This window comes from Haematobia irritans, chromosome 4, assembly GCF_050003625.1.
Source record: "Haematobia irritans isolate KBUSLIRL chromosome 4, ASM5000362v1, whole genome shotgun sequence".
NCBI lineage: Eukaryota > Metazoa > Arthropoda > Insecta > Diptera > Muscidae > Haematobia > Haematobia irritans.
Genome location: NC_134400.1, coordinates 168,194,194 through 168,211,023, shown reverse-complemented (window position 1 = coordinate 168,211,023; position 16,830 = coordinate 168,194,194). Strand labels below are relative to the sequence as shown.

Here is a 16,830-nt window from a genome sequence, read left to right as displayed (position 1 = left end):
TATCTGAGCCACTCTATTACCAACAAAAGTGCTTAACATTGACGGGTGGGTCTTCACCCAATGTAAAACTATCTCCGAGTCGCTCCAGAAAAAAATGTCATCTATTTTGAAAGGTGAGAGGTTCACGTTTGCAACTGACCATAATTTGGCTAGCAAATGAGCCGCACACAACTCCAATCTGGGAAGTGTTTTAATTTTCTTTGATGGTGCCACTCTAGATTTTGCGAGAAATAATCTTGTAGTAACGTCATTACCTTGCCTGGACACTACATAAATACAACAACCGTATGCCTTCATTGAAGCATCAGCGAAACCATGTATTTGGACAGACGCGTTAAGCGTTGTACCTATGAATCTGGGTATACAAATTTGATTAATTTGGGTTAGTACGGTTTTGAAATAGCTCCATTCTGTGTCCAAATGTTGGGGTATAGATTCATCCCAATCAAGATTATTGGTCCAAAGCTGTTGTAATAATATTTTCGCCTTAATTATTATGGGCGAAAGTAATCCCAAAGGATCGAAAAGGCGAGAAGACACAGATAATATATTTCTTTTCGTAGCAGGAAGATTGGAAAAATCATTGTCCAAATGGAAAAAAATAACGTCATCCTGCGGCTTCCAATTTACCCCAAGAGCTCTTGTAAAGGTTGCATCGTGTACATCCAATTGCATTACTGATTCATCACTTCCAAACCCCTTGACATTTGAATGCCATTTTGCTAAAGAGAACCCACAAGCGTTAAGTATTTGAATGACTTCACTACGTATTTGCATCAATGTATCAATATCATTAGCTCCTGAGAGCAAATCATCTACATAGAAGTCAGTAGCAATAATCTTAGAACCAAGGGGATATACTTCATTGAAAAGGTGGCTTATTTCCTTAAGGCATCTGATCGCAAGGAACGGAGCTGGCCCAGTACCGTACGTAACTGTGTTTAATTCATAGGTCTGAATTGGCATATCACAGTTTTCACGCCATAATATTAACTGAAACTTGCGATCGTCCTTATGTACGTTCACCTGTCTATACATCTTAGTAATGTCAGCCGTTAAAGCATACTTATTAACACGAAATTTAGACAGGGTTGTAAATAAATCATTCTGAATAGTTGGCCCAACCATGAGAATGTCATTCAGTGATTTCTGGGATGACGTCTTACATGATGCGTCGAACACTACACGTAATTTTGTCGATGTACTTTGAGCTCTGATAACGCATTGATGGGGTATAAAATAGTGGGGTAGAGAAATATTCTCAGTGTTAGTTTGTGACATATGACCGAGCAACAAGTATTCTTTCATAAAATCGGTATACATTCGTTTCATCTCAACATTTTTGGAGAGTCTTCGCTCTAAAGCTAAAAATCGGCGTTTAGCCGTCTCATACGAATGACCAAGTACTTTCGGATCGGTTTTGAATGGTAAGCGTACCTCAAACCGTCCATCATCACTTCGGGTTGCAGTGTTTAAAAAATGCTTCTCACACATTAAATGCTCACTTGTCATAGTCGAACAATTGGGAACCCACTCTAATTCCCAAAATCTTTGAACCCTCTCACTCAATTCTTGCAATAGATTCTCCTCATTTGTCGTAGATACGCAAAAAGACAACGCCATCACTTTGCGTTCGATTCCATACCGACCAGAAACTATCCACCCAAGAAGTGTTTTCTGTAGAATAGGTAACTCAGTTCCTAATTTGATTTGCCCTATGCATAAAAGATCAAAGAAAATCTGAGCACCCACCAAAATATCTATCCTCTGAGGCTTATTGAACTGTGGATCTGCCAGTTCTATGTTCGATGGAATACCTAAATTATCCACACTAATATGATTCCGAGGCTGAGGGCATGTGATCGTCTTCATTACATAAAAGTCTGTTTCTATCTCGAACTCATTAACACATGACTTCATATAGGTCGATACACTATGACGAACACGTTTGTTACCATCCCCTACACCCTGCACACTTAAGGTACTGCTATGTCTTTCCAATTTCAAACGGTGAACTAAATCCTCGGTGACTATATTTATCTGAGAACCTGAATCGAGAAGGCATCGTGCGACATGGTATTGACCACATTTATCCTTCATCTGAACTAATGCAGTAGCCAATATCACCTCCCCCTTAGACTCATAAGCTAACATAGTCGTAGCACTGTTTCCGTACGGCAACCTCTGCTGTGGGTCGTAGCTTTGAACAGCAGTGCGATTCGATGGCACTTGTTCATGTGACCGTTTTGCCGTACCATTATTGGTAGCCGCGCCAGAAGTTTGCGCTTCAGAGCCATAGCCAATATGTGCCGATGACATTTCAGGAATTAGCTCCTCATTGTGCAATATAGCATTGTGTGGTCTTCGACAAATGGCGCAGCGCGTTGCCCGACACTTCCTAACAGAATGACCATATTTTAAACAATTAATACATAAACCCTTGCGTTTAATGTAATCAAACCTTTGCGAAACTTTGAAAGCTAGAAACATTGGGCAAGATCCAATTAAATGATCCATGCCTGAACAAAAATAACATTCATTTGTGTGTACTTGTGTACACGCGAGTGCAAACTGAGGCTTCTTTCCTTTTCCATTTAACTTTTCTCTACCGAACCGGTTTTGTCCATTTTCACCTTTAAATGCCTTCTCTTCATTCACTTCCAAAAACTGGCATCGCCTAATTAGAATGGACGCACAGTCTTTCCACTGTGGTAATTTCCTGTAGTCTAGATTCTCATCCCATTTTGCCTTCGTGTCAGCATCGACCTTTGACAATACTAGATGAATAACAATAGCATTCATGATATCTTTCTCGGAGCCCAAATGAGACAATGAATCCAAAACAGCTGATACAGTGTCTATAATCTGCCTCAATTCCGGGGCGTTAGGCCTTACTATCTTTTTCAGATTAAATAGCGATGCAATGTGGTCCTGGAATATCAAACATTTGTTGTCATAGCGCTCTGCCAACCTGGCTAATGCACTCTCATAATTATTTTCGTTCACTTGGAATGCTTTTACTGTGCGCAAAGCATCGTCTTGCAAACTAGCAATCAGGTGATTGAACTTCTCTATTTTCGTTAGTGTCGGATCGTCGTGAACTAAATTATTAAAACAAGCTATAAAGTTTCTGTATTCGGAATATTTACCGGTAAACTTTGGAATTTTCAAATGAGGTAGTCGGTTAGCAGGTGGCAGAGGAGCGCTAAAAGTTGTGTCATGACTCATACTTGGACGACAACTACCCATCTGAGTCAACAACAATGTCTTAGTGGTAATGCAAATCTCCTCAAGTTCTGCCCGTCTGTCATCGGGGCTAATTTTCTCGATTTCAGTTTGATATGCCATTAGTTGTTTAATGTATGAATTAAGAATTTCAAGCCTACATTCCAGATCTATAGTGTTTAATGTTTCCCTACGATCTTCTAAAAATTTCTTAATTCGTGTAATATTTCCTTTCGCAGAAGCTCTCTGCTTGTGCAACGTTGACAATAATTCCTCAGTCATAATTATACCTTCTCCCAATATCAAAACAAAATAATAAATAAATTCTCTTTGTGATTATTTTATTTAAGAGAGTAAATAGAATGCAAGAGCAAGAGATTTCAGCTTAAGATTTTGGCACTGGAGAATAAAGAGATCCCAACTGGATATTTGGGTGGTCAACTTCAACTCCACATAAACCAACGACTGGAGGGAAAGTTCGTCACTCTAAAAATTAATATAGTTATTCTATCTCAATTGAAAAACAGATAATGTATGATATGTATGAACGTGTGTGCGTAGCTACGTTGCAACTAAATGTAAGATGACTATTGTGAGTATGATGTTCGATTAAAATGAATCAACAATGTTGTGTGGTTTATCATGTGCAAAAATACTAGTGGTTTAAACTACAGCTTTAAATGATTGGTTGAGGGGTGTGCAAAATTACTGGTGGTTTAAGTCACCGCTTCAAATGATGTGTGTGGGGGGTTAGTTGGTTATGTTTGATGTGGATTGACAACAAGTGTACATTTGTATGTTAGAGGTTCGATGTAAATATGTCGAGCTTGGAATTCAATTTAGATATATAACTGTATCAAGTATATGTATATATGTTTTCCAATCTGTGACAAAGTACACGCGAACCTGATTATGCAACTATGTTAATTTTAACAAACCAATTTGGTGACACTGTAATCGAAATATTTAGAAACTCACGATTCTAAAATACACTATACTTTTACCAATATATCAAGAACGATAGCAGTCTTCTTCCACAAACCAATTTCCATGCACCAACAGCGAAAGCAATCCAAAACACCACTTTGGTCACCAGCAATTACTCTAAAACGCCAAAACTCAAACAATCCAAACTTCTTCACAGCATACGTCCTGTCACGGTCGCCATGTAAAAAGCGAGGGTTTTCGCTTTATTTTTTCCTATTATATCACGATACTATGATTCTAATTTTGGTTGACTTCCAAATTTAATGGCCGTAATAAGAACACCAATATAGCGGTTCTTTTTAAATCCACGCTCTCTTTATTTATTTCGTAGGTGCCTTTCGCACTTACAAAAAACAATTCTTTACGTTGAGATCTATGTGATCTTTTCTGTACTAAAGACTTTGTAGCACTGACATTAATTGGTAGAACCATAGTAGAAAAGAGTAGGAAGATACTTCAGATAACTCTACACTTTCTACATAACATATGATTTTGCAATAATCAAAGAAATAGTACTTAACGTAACATTAACGTAATAGTTAAATGGCTTAACTAAAATACAAAAAGAATTCAAATGAAATTCAAATGATAGAAAAAATAGTTATTTCAAATAATGAATAAATAAATTATAAACTTTTCATTGGCTTGTTAACTGCCGAAACAATATATATATATATATATATATATATATATATATATATATATATATATATATATATATATATATATATATATATATATATATATATATATATATATATATATATATATATATATATATATATATATATATATATATATATATATATATATATATATATATATATATATATATATATATATATATATATATATATATATATATATATATATTCTGGGTCGTGGTGAAATTCTGAGTCGATCTGAGAATGTCCGTCCGTCCGTCTGTTGAAATCACGCTAACTTCCGAACGAAACAAGCTATCGACTTGAAACTTGGCACAAGTAGTTGTTGTTGATGTAGGTCGGATGGTATTGCAAATGGGCCATATCGGTCCATAATTATATATAGCCCCCATATAAACCGATCCCCCGATTTGGCTTGCGAGGCCTCTAAGAGAAGCAAGTTTCATCCGATCCTTATGAAATTTGGTACATGGTGTTAGTATATGGTCTCTAACAACCATGCAAAAATTGGTCCACATCGGTCCATAATTATATATAGCCCCCATATAAACCGATCACCAGATTTGACCTCCGGAGCCTCTTGGAAGACCAAAATTCATCTGATTCAGTTGAAATTTGGTAAGTGGTGTTAATATATGGCCTCAAACTCCTATGCAAAAATTGGTCGAAATCGGTCCATAATTATATATAGCCCCCATATAAACCGATCCCCAGATTTGACCTCCGAGGCCCTTGGAAGAGCAAAATTCATCCGATTCGGTTGAAATTTGGTACGTGATATTAGTATATGGTATCCACAACCATGCAGGAATTAGTTCATATCAGCCCATAATTATATATAGCACCCATATAAATCGATCTCCAGATTTGACCTCCGGTGCCTTTTGGAAAAGCAAAAGTCATCCGATCTGGTTGAAATTTTGTACGTGGTGGTAGTATATGATATTTAACAACCATGCCAAAAGTGGTCCATATCAGTCCATAATCATATATAGCACCCATATAAACCGATCCCGAGATTTGGTTTTGGAGCCTCTTGGAGGAGAAAATTTCATCCGAGTCAGTTGAAATTTGGTACATTGTGCTAGTATTTATATGACCGTTAACAACCATGCCTAACTAGGTCCATATCGGTCTATAGTTATATATAGCTTACAGATAAATCGATCCCCAATCACACAACAATTGGTCCATCAATATCATCAATCAAGAATATATATATGGGGACTATATATTCCCCATATAAGCGACCCCCATATTTCAATTCTGGCTCCCTACGTACCGTGCAATAGCCCACATCGATTCGTAATTATTTGTAGACTTATCTACACATACTTTTTATTTTGTCTAATGTATACCACGTATGGACTAACTCACAATTTAGAAAACGATTTAAGATACCACAACCCAAGTAATTCGATTGTGGATGACAGTCTTTCGTAGAAGTTTCTACGCAATCCATGGTGGAGGGTACATAAGATTCGGCCTGGCCGAACTTACGGCCGTTTATACTTGTTTTTTCATGAGTCTCCCAGTTCCTCTCTTTGGTTACTCGGAATAAAAACTCTGAAAATTATAACATATAAAAATACAGAAGTATTGTCAGTTTATTTAAAGACATATTTGCAAATAATACATATACTTACCAATAATTGTTTCTCGTGGCCAATAAATCAAACCAAAGCTATATGGAATGATTTGTGCAAAACCCCAAATACCACACTATGAATAATTTATCCGTTTCATGATGAAAACCATCTCCAAATCATTATTCTATCTTTTTGATATTGGATAATACTACATTCTATAGCAAATTCGAAAATGGTGTGGCTACAAATCATCACGTTGCTACTCGGTCTCCTTAATCTTTTCGTCCACCTAGAAAAGAGAAAATATTAAATATATACAAATAGGACCCAAACGATCAACTTACCTCATCACTGCTTCTCATACTCCGGGAGTAGAATTAGCACTGTAGCTATGTGTGGCAAATTTTGAAATGGTTGAAATCGGTTCAGATTTAGATATATCTCCCATATATAGCTTTCGTCGAATTTACACTCATATGACCGCAGAGGCCAATTTTTAACTCCGATTTAGTTGAAATTTTGCACAGGGAGTAAAATTAGCATTGTTGCTATTCGTGCCAAATTTGGTTGAAATCGGTTCAGATTTAGATATAGCTGATGTCGACAAAAATGGTCAAAATACCAACATTTTCCTTGTAAAATCGCCACCGGTCGAAAAGTTGTAAAAATGACTCTAATTTTCCTGAACTGTTATACCAGATACATCATTGTTAGGTAACTGTGAGCTGTAACCGGTGTGAGGAGTGAGTGCACTTCTTGAAATATTCGATTCTGACATTGCGACGGATGACGTCGTGCAAGTGCAATTTAATAAATATTTTGGATAAAAGAGTAATCTGTTTTTTTCCTCACGCCTTATCATCCAGGACTAAAAGATTACTCGTCTTTACTTCTTTTGCTTTAGTGATCATTACATTCTTCTGTCAAAAATTTGCCATTTTCTCTAATACTATTAATTTTTTTTCTCTATTTAGAAAACGCTTTGGGTCTCTGCCATATATTATCGCGACCATGTGCCAAACCTCAACCTCAAATGTGGGATTTGGGTCCGGAGTTGCGTGACAAATACGAAATACCTCGCTCGGAATTGCAACTAATACGCAAACTGGGACGTGGCAACTTTGGTGAAGTTTTCTATGGAAAATGGCGCAACAGTATTGATGTAGCTGTTAAGACACTGCGTGAGGGTACGATGTCCACACAAGCTTTCCTCCAAGAAGCAGCCATTATGAAAAAGTTTCGTCATAATCGTTTGGTTGCACTTTATGCAGTTTGTTCACAGGTTGGTAAAATGAGACACTAAGAAAACGAGAGATTTGCGTATTTCGTGTGCGTGAGTGTGTGTGTGTTTTTTTTTACTGGAGGAAGTTAAAGTTTTCTACTGTTAGATTAACTAGAAATACTTTCATCTATGTTTCTGCCCAGAATGACAAATAATTTTATTTTTCTATAGAATTTGAAAAACTTTGTAAGTAGCACATAAATGGAAATTATTGGGGGGTTTTGGCAAGTTGTAATGTTAGAAACTATTGCCATGGGCAATGTGATAAACACTCATAAGAACTTTTATTACATGGAATGAGAGTGGGGTTGTAATGACCATGTTAACCATGAAGACAACAGCTTCGCTACATTCGCAGTAGGTCAATTCGTGAGAAGAAAATTTATTTAAATGTCTCCAAGGTATCCTATTGAGAAGCCTAATTACATTAAACTTAACTGATTTTTAGCCGCTTTATAAATGGAAGTACAATAGCATGTTCTGAAAAATTACGAAAAAATGTTTAATGGGAAAGTCATGATATATATCTTGGAAGTCATGATATATAGTAATCAATCTTCATGGGTATATTAGTTCCTATATAAAAACAAAACAGAATATGGTCGAGTTCCTCAGACGTGCTCATTGACGACGCATGCCATTGTACCACGGCGTTTGGTCCCATTTTCTACCAAAATTTTTTTTTCAGTGGTGGATTATCCCCTCTAAGTAATGCAAGTGAAATTTCTGAGTGTTTCACCACAAAATAAATCACCGTTCGGATTTGGTTTTTTTTTAAGGAGGTCTATAGAAAAATTTGTCAAAATTTTATTTCCATAGAAAATTGTGTCAAAATTTTATTTCTATAGAAAATTTTGTCAAAATTGTATCTATAGAGAATTTTGTCAAAATTGTATTTCTATAGAAAATTTTGTCAAAATTTTATTTCTATAGAAAATTTTGTTAAAATTTTATTTCTATAGAAAATTTTGTTAAAATTTTATTTCTATAGAAAATTTTGTCAAAATTTTATTCATAGACAAAATTTTTTACGTAGAAAAATTTTATCTCGCTTTTACTGCTAAATGCTATGTGAATAAAATCAGGCTTTTGTAGATGGATAATATATGCGACTTCTAATATTCAAATTATATTACTTCAGACCCGGTACTGACCGAATTTGAATAATTTTTATTAAGCAGCAGAAAAAACTCTTTTATTATGATGATGATGGTTAAAATTCTGGCTGGGAGAACTTTTGACCGTATATATATTTACATTTGTTATTGTATCTTATATGGAAAAATTCAAAATCCCGCTCATAGTCTGCAGTTAACGAGTAATAATCAAGGAAGAGGGATGGGGTTTTAGACGGTGTCGTCGATTGCGATGGTGTCCGGCACATAGACGCCATCATAAAAAAGTACCATTGAATTTTGTGATCATAAGATGGGAATTCGGTTCCTCGAATCTCGCAATGCAGGACGAAATAGAAACTGAATAGTGCAGGCAGACGAAAACCGATATAAATATACTGAAAACGACTTCGAGCAGTGTTGCCAGTATTGAGAATTATCCCCCAAATTGGGATATTTTTTTCGTGGATGGAGACGAACATTTTTAGTTTGTTACTTGGGGTTTTGGTGGGGAATTTGGGCAATTTTGTGGGGATTTAATGATTTTCATGGAATTCTGTTATTGCTACATTATTAGAAAAATATACATTTGGACTAGAAACGGACAAAGGATTTTATTTTGGGGAACCAAGTGCTAATTTTTAATTATAATCAGCTTGCTTAAGACTTCGTGAAATCATTTTGTCAGGACTCTGGATTAAATGTTGCCCTCTCATTAGTGTCATCACTGATTTGGACAATATCTCCCATAAATATAGAAATACTGAAGATGGCTCACCTTCATATATATTTACCGCACAATTTTATTAATTGAGTGTTTAGAAATAAATTTTCGTCCATAAATACATGGTGACCGAACTCCAATTTTCATTTTTAGAACCTTTTGAAGACAATTACTGGTCTCCTGGTGTTGTGTTTCGAAATCTTGATCTTATGGGAACTAGCAATCAATTTTTAAATTTTTACATTATTACCGATATTCTACCGCAGAACATATTTCTTAATTTTTTCATAAAAACTTGACAAAAATGTATTGGGGATTTTTGTTAGGAATTTTGATTTAAATTGGGGATTTTTGGGGACGAAAGCATTCTTATTTGGGGAGAAGAGCCAGAAAAATACTGGCAACACTGACTGCGAGGTCGACTTAAGGAAAAAGGGCGATTAGCAATTCGGATTCAGCCATAAAAAGAAAATTCGCTACCATTGCGCTAAACATAGGATGAGCATATTGAAAAGAGAGATATTAGTTGGTTACATTGTTTAATCGAATCTTTTGTTGTTTGAAAATTTCTATTGCATTTATTTGAATACTACATCCGTTTCATTTATCAACAGGAGGAACCCATCTACATTGTACAAGAATATATGTCGAAAGGCAGCTTATTGGATTATCTACGCGAAGGTGATGGACGCTATCTACACTTTGAAGATCTCATTTATATAGCAACACAAGTAGCCTCAGGAATGGAATATCTCGAATCGAAGCTTTTAATACATCGTGATTTGGCCGCACGCAATGTACTCATTGGTGAGAATAATGTAGCGAAAATATGTGATTTCGGTTTGGCACGTGTCATAGCCGACGATGAATACTGTCCGAAACAGGGATCACGGTTCCCCGTCAAATGGACAGCACCCGAAGCCATTATCTATGGTAAATTCTCAATAAAATCCGATGTCTGGTCATATGGTATACTGCTAATGGAATTGTTTACCTACGGACAAGTGCCATATCCCGGTATGCATAGTCGTGAAGTAATTGAAAATATCGAACGAGGTTTCCGCATGCCTAAACCAACAAATCATTATTTCCCCGATAATATTTATCATTTGCTATTGCAATGTTGGGATGCTGTGCCGGAGAAGAGGCCAACATTTGAATTTTTAAATCATTACTTTGAGTCATATTCGGTGACGTCAGAGGTGCCCTATAGAGAGGTGCAAGATTAGAATAAGTTCATAAATATACAATATTTAGGTATATTACTATAAGTTTATATAAGTATAAAAGAAAATCCGAAAAAAAACAACAACAAAAACAGAAACAGAAAATAATGTTAAACAAAAATCTAAAAAAAAAATAACCTCAAAAAATTTTCTATATTTGTTTTTCATAATCTTAGAAAAAATAAAACAAATACAATTTTTTATAATTTCCTTAAATATATTCTAGTTATAATTTATATCATTCAAAGCTTAAATTTCTTCGAATGCTTTGTAAATGGAAATGAGCTTCATTTTTTGTAGGCTTTCCTTTTATTATTTTCTTAAAATATTTTCATTTTTTTTTGTATGAATACACTTGTGTGTATTAGTGTGTTTGTGCGTGTATGTGGTCTTGGCCATAGTCATATGTAATTTCTTGTTAATTAACCTGAGGTTATTTCAAAATTAACATTACTATAAAATCTTTAGAGATAATGGTAAAAATTATGAATTGAAAATAAATTTCCTGTCACAATTTTCCTATACAAAATAGATTTGAGTAAAATGTAACAATAATAGAATTGCCAGTATAAATTAGCAACATAATATCTTTTCAATTTTTGTCGAAAAAGTTTTCTCAAGGAAATTTTAATTTTAACAGCTAAAGGTGGGTATTAAGTTCGAGTTTAGCCGCTAATTTTCACTAAAGTGAAAACTAAAGCAGTAAAAAACGTCATAAAATTATACATATTTGTTGCAGATTTCATTATAACTTGATGGGGAATATCCCAAAGCAAGTTTTCACAATGTTTATATTCATTAAAGTGGATTATTAAAGAAAAGTAATCGTGAAAAAATGACGATTTTATAGCGGCTAAACTCGAACTTAATACCCACCTTAATAAAGTGTGCTTTTAACCAAATGCCAAAGCTGTATCTGCCTGCTATAAAGCAATAAGAAACATATTCTGCTGTTATTCGGATATAGAATTACATTGTCCAAATGTTCCCATATACTCAAGGAAATGTTTGTTACTGCAAACATGTCTGCTGCATCAATAAGAAAAACAGCGACATCAGTATTTAGCTATAGTAATAAAAAAATATAATCTGCTATTTTTTTAACCTTAAAAGTTAAAAAAAAAAAATTCTGCTGAAAAAGTGACCGGTGTATTTGCCTTTGAAAATAACTAACACATTCTGCTGTTATTCACATTGCCCAAATTTTCACATATTCTCAAGAGAACATTTGTTACTAGTAACGGCAAAACAAGTCTGCTGGACCAGTAAGTAAATTTTGTTGAAACAGCGACATCAGTATTTATCAGTAAGAAAATTCAGCAGACAAAGCGACAACAGTATTTGTCTAGGAAAATAACAAAGATATTCAGCTGTTATGTAGAATTACATTGTCCAAATTTTCTCATATACTCAAGGAAACGTTTGCTGAAAAGTCTGCTGAATCTGTAAGAAAATAGATAATAATTGCTAGACAATTTTGCTGAAAAATCGACAGCATCTGTAGTTATGTAGAAAACTCATATTCTGCTACTGTTGAACTTTAAAATTTCCTATTTCATTTTACCAATTTTTTTTTATATTCAAGTAAGTTTGCGTTAGTAGCAACACACAAAAAAAGCTGCTGGAACAGTAGTATTTGCGTATAAAAGTGACAAACCCTAATCTGCTATTGTTGAAAGTTAAAAGTTTCAATATAAGCAAAATTTCCCCAATGCTTTTTGGAATAGACGAAAAGTGTTTGCTGAAAAAGAGACTGTAATATTCACTGCTGATATTACACTTTTGTAATGTTGCCAATATCTGACCTTAAAAGGTTGAATAACTGTCGACTTTTTTTTTACATACAGTTTGTCAAGAAAGTGTTTTGACAATGGGATAAAAATTATGTTTTGTTCCAAAATTAAATATAATGAAATTTTAAAAAAATATTTTATTATGTATTTTGCAAAGTATACATACGTACACAGAATTAAAAATTTAATAAAATATTTAATATTTCAATTATTGCTAGAATTTGAAATATTTGGCAATGTCAAAAGACTTTCTTGACATGCTGTATTTGCATTTTCTTTATTTCAAAGTAAACGAAAATTAAATGTCTTACAAAAGAAAGTCGTGTATTTGGAAAACTAGAAAGAAATAAATCTTCACAATGGTTTGTGATCGTCTGTAGCTAAAAAAAACCAAGTGTGCTATCAATAGCAACCATTGGATGCTAATATGTGATTTTAATAGAGCCAAATTCGGGAAAAGTTTATTATTTTGTTTACCAATAACTTTAAATTTTTATTTTATTCTTAATAAAAAATTCTGAAAAACAAAAATATTTTTCATTAATAATTTTAATTGGCAAAATCATTTTCAGCAAACGTTTTGTACATTGATTCTATTCTAAACTCGGAGAAGTTTGGACAAAAAATTGCTAACTTAGCAAAACGTGTGCTGAATAACATTCATTATTAGCTAACATTATTTTCCTGATATTTTCTTTAAATTACTATCGAAATGACTTTTAAAGCAATAGCAGTCCATATGTGAAATTTTACATTCTACAATAAGCAGATATTGATTGTTATTTTAGCCGTCAATGAATGCCAGCTTTTTCGTTGTCTGCTCTTTCAGCAGTTTTTTGTTTGTTTTTTCATTAATAATTTTAATTGGCAAAATCATTTTCAGCAAACATTTTGGACATTAATTCTATTCTACACTCGAAGAAGTTTGTGAGTGTAGACTGGACAAAAAATTGCTAACTTAGCAAAACGTGTGCTGAATAACATTCATTATTAGCTAACATTATTTTCCTGATATTTTCTTTAAATTACTATCGAAATGACTTTTAAAGCAATAGCAGTCCATATGTAAAATTTTAGATTCTACAATAAGCAGATATTGATTGTTATTTTAGCCGTCAATGAATGCCAGCTTTTTCGTTGTCTGCTCTTTCAGCAGTTTTTTGTTTGTTTTTTCCCATAACAAACATATATTTCTTTGAGTTTTTATTATTCTTGCTATCTTGGAACTATTTCGCACACAATTCTCTAAAACTCTTAAATAGAAAAATTACCATTTATAATTTCGAATTTTTTTATTGTTTATTATTGTTTTTTTTTTTTATTGTTGTTTTCTTTTATATAATCCAATAAAAAATCAATGCAAAACAGTAAAATATGATAACACTTACATACAAATATAAAACTCAAAGGAAATTATATAGAATTGAAATATGAAATGATCCAAAACAAAAACAAACTTTGCATATATACCATTTTTTATAAGAAAAAATTGAATGTATAAAAGGTATAACTAACAAAAATGGGGGAAAACACGAAAAACATAAAGTAAAATGAATATAACAAAAATTAAAAAAAAAAAAAACATCACAATAGGAACATAAACAAACGGAATATTTTATACTTTCTTGTTTCAATAAAAAAAGAAGAAGACACATAAAAAATAGGAATTCCAAAATATTTTATTTTAAATATTACAAAGAAGCAATTTAAAATGAAAACTCATGTTAACGGAAATTGAAAAAGAAAATAGTAAACAAATATGTAGCAATCAATAGCAATAGTAAGAAAAGCTTTTGATATAAATCAACAAAATAAAATTACTTTTTCTAAAGCCTCCCATTAAGATAATATCTTACATATAGCCACAAATCCTTTTCGTATTATTTATTTATTTTTTTTTTATATGAGGAGTATATCTAAACAATAACTGGTTTATTAAATTGAAATATATGGGTCTTTTCTTAATTGTGATCAAAAATCTTTAAAATGCAAACGGAATAATTTTTTGGTTATTAAATGAAAATTTTTTCAAGTGATGTCATGTCCAACTTTTTTTGAGATTCAACTTAAAAATTTAATTATTATTTCTTAATTAATATTTTAATTATATTGATTTTGTAAGTAATGTCTATTAGTTGCCAGTGTTAGTTTTTCAGTTGTTCAGCAGAGTTTTTGCTATTGCCATATATTTTTTCACTTGTATTACTAAAAAATTTCTTACTCAAAATTGTTCTCAGCATTGCATTTTAGCAATGTAACCTTCTACCAACTTTAGAAGGTTACACAACAGAAGTTCAAGAACCCTATTTTAAAATAGCAAACAATGATTTTCCACTAGACTTTTTTTTTGGAATAGAATAACGTTAACTAATTTTTTTGAAGTTTTCTATAATTTTCCTATAACATGGAAGTAATCATTGTTTTCGAAGAGTTATTGTACCACAAAATGTCAATCACTTTCTTATATTGTCTCAAAACCGATTTTATATGTGGTTTGAAGCAATTTGAAAAATATTTTTCTTTTACTTACTCACTAGTAATTTAGTATTCGAAGGGATTTGAACATAAAAAGCCGTTATTGAATCATTTTAGAAATAGACCTCATGTTCGGAGATCCGGAAGAATTTATTTTTCTTATAAAGAAATAATTGAAATTTTTTCGGATTTCTATCCACTTCCAATTTGAATTTCTCATTAAAGAGAATTATATTGGCCAAATTGATGTTAATGTTTTTTTGTTTTGCCGAAGTCGATTGATTATGATCCTTTGAATATTTCCAAGAGTGTAATAGCCCTTAGGGATGTGACTGGAAATCCCCAGAATATTGGAAGGAAACTTGTTTTATGAATTCCCGTGTATGTATGTCAGCCTATTTGCATTTAGTCACTTTAAAATTAAACAAGTACTCTACTCATTGATAAGCCTTTTGAGGAAAGGTCAAAGGTCAACTGTTCAAAGATTAAATTAAAGTTGAAATACTGAGCAATTAAAAATGACATGTCGATAATCTGTCTAGCTTGTCAAATGTGTTTCAAATGACGAAAAGCCTACATAAAGGTAAAAATATTTAGTTGTATTAGAAAAAAAAACAACCTATTGGTATTTGCAAAATTTTAAAAATGTGGAAACATTTAGAACGACATTGTCTCATAGATTTGTCTTAAATATCATAGAATGATAAAAAAAAATTATTATTTGTTATGAAGTTTATTATTCTGGTTGTAATTCCTATATGGTTTTGCAATTCAAATAGTCTATACAGGGAATCCTCTCCAACTCCCCAAAAGGGGGCAATTTTCGTGATATTTTTGCCGTATTGGGCAGCTGCCATATGTGGAAAAAATCTACGACGACAATAGGTGTCCACTACTGTAATGCTTCATACGATATTTTGTACAATTCTTTATTGTTTTATAAACCAGTTTTGAAATATGATATGCTATATAGATTCATCCAAATAAATTCTATGTCTGTTGACTTTAAGTTTTTATTATAATTTAATTTCAATGAAATTTATTTTTACTAGTACTCAAATCTAAGTTTTTTTCTATTTCTATTTCCTTGCCTTGCGGTTGTCTTTCTCTACAAACGATAATCCCATTCTATGAATGTAGATATTTTGTTGTTTTATTTTTTTATATATATATATACATATATATATTCTACATCATTAGCCGTTACATATACACATAGATATATATTTGAAATGATATATATATATATTTAAGGAAATGAAAATTCATATTAATTAATTATTGTAATTCTTAAAAAATAAAAAAAAAACAACACATACTTAAATATACATAAAAAACAAAACAAAACAAAACACATATACACACATAATATTATTTTAAAAAATATATATTTAACTATTGTGTAAATTAATAATAGATAACAACTAAACAAATAATTTTCCTTATGGAAAAAATATAAAAAATAAATAAGAAAACAATTTAATTAGCTAAGATTTGCCTATTACCACAATACTAATTATTTTGAATTGATTTATGATTATTGGAAATTATATACACATACCCTAAAAATCAATACATAATAGATTTAAATATTATAGACGATTTTTTTTTTCAATTTGGAAAATATTTAAAGCTTTTGGAAACGAATTTTAAACAGAGATTGATTTTTGTGGAATGACCCTCGTTTTATTTTTGAAATTTGGTTTTTTAATGAGTCTCAGCAACTATAGCAAAATGTCGCCACTTTAT

General features: G+C 32.4%; 2 protein-coding genes across 2 annotated transcripts in view; one reads left to right on the top strand and one right to left on the bottom strand.

Annotated features, from left to right (window-relative positions):
- LOC142235856 (uncharacterized) overlaps positions 1-4,864 on the bottom strand; it is a 36,747-nt gene extending 31,883 nt beyond the window's left edge. Inside the window, exons 1-2 of the mRNA XM_075307110.1 lie at positions 4,230-4,864; positions 255-3,711 (exon numbers count right to left, since the gene is read on the bottom strand). Of these exons, the coding sequence (XP_075163225.1) occupies positions 255-3,507 (3,253 nt within the window). The 5' untranslated portion in view covers positions 3,508-3,711; positions 4,230-4,864. The remainder of the gene's footprint in view (positions 1-254; positions 3,712-4,229) is intronic.
- Src64B (Tyrosine-protein kinase Src64B) overlaps positions 1-11,344 on the top strand; it is a gene marked incomplete in the record, with an annotated part of 157,127 nt that extends 145,783 nt beyond the window's left edge. Inside the window, 2 exon segments of the mRNA XM_075304122.1 lie at positions 7,441-7,748; positions 10,202-11,344. Of these exon segments, the coding sequence (XP_075160237.1) occupies positions 7,441-7,748; positions 10,202-10,816 (923 nt within the window).
- Between the last annotated feature and the right edge of the window lie 5,486 nt (positions 11,345-16,830).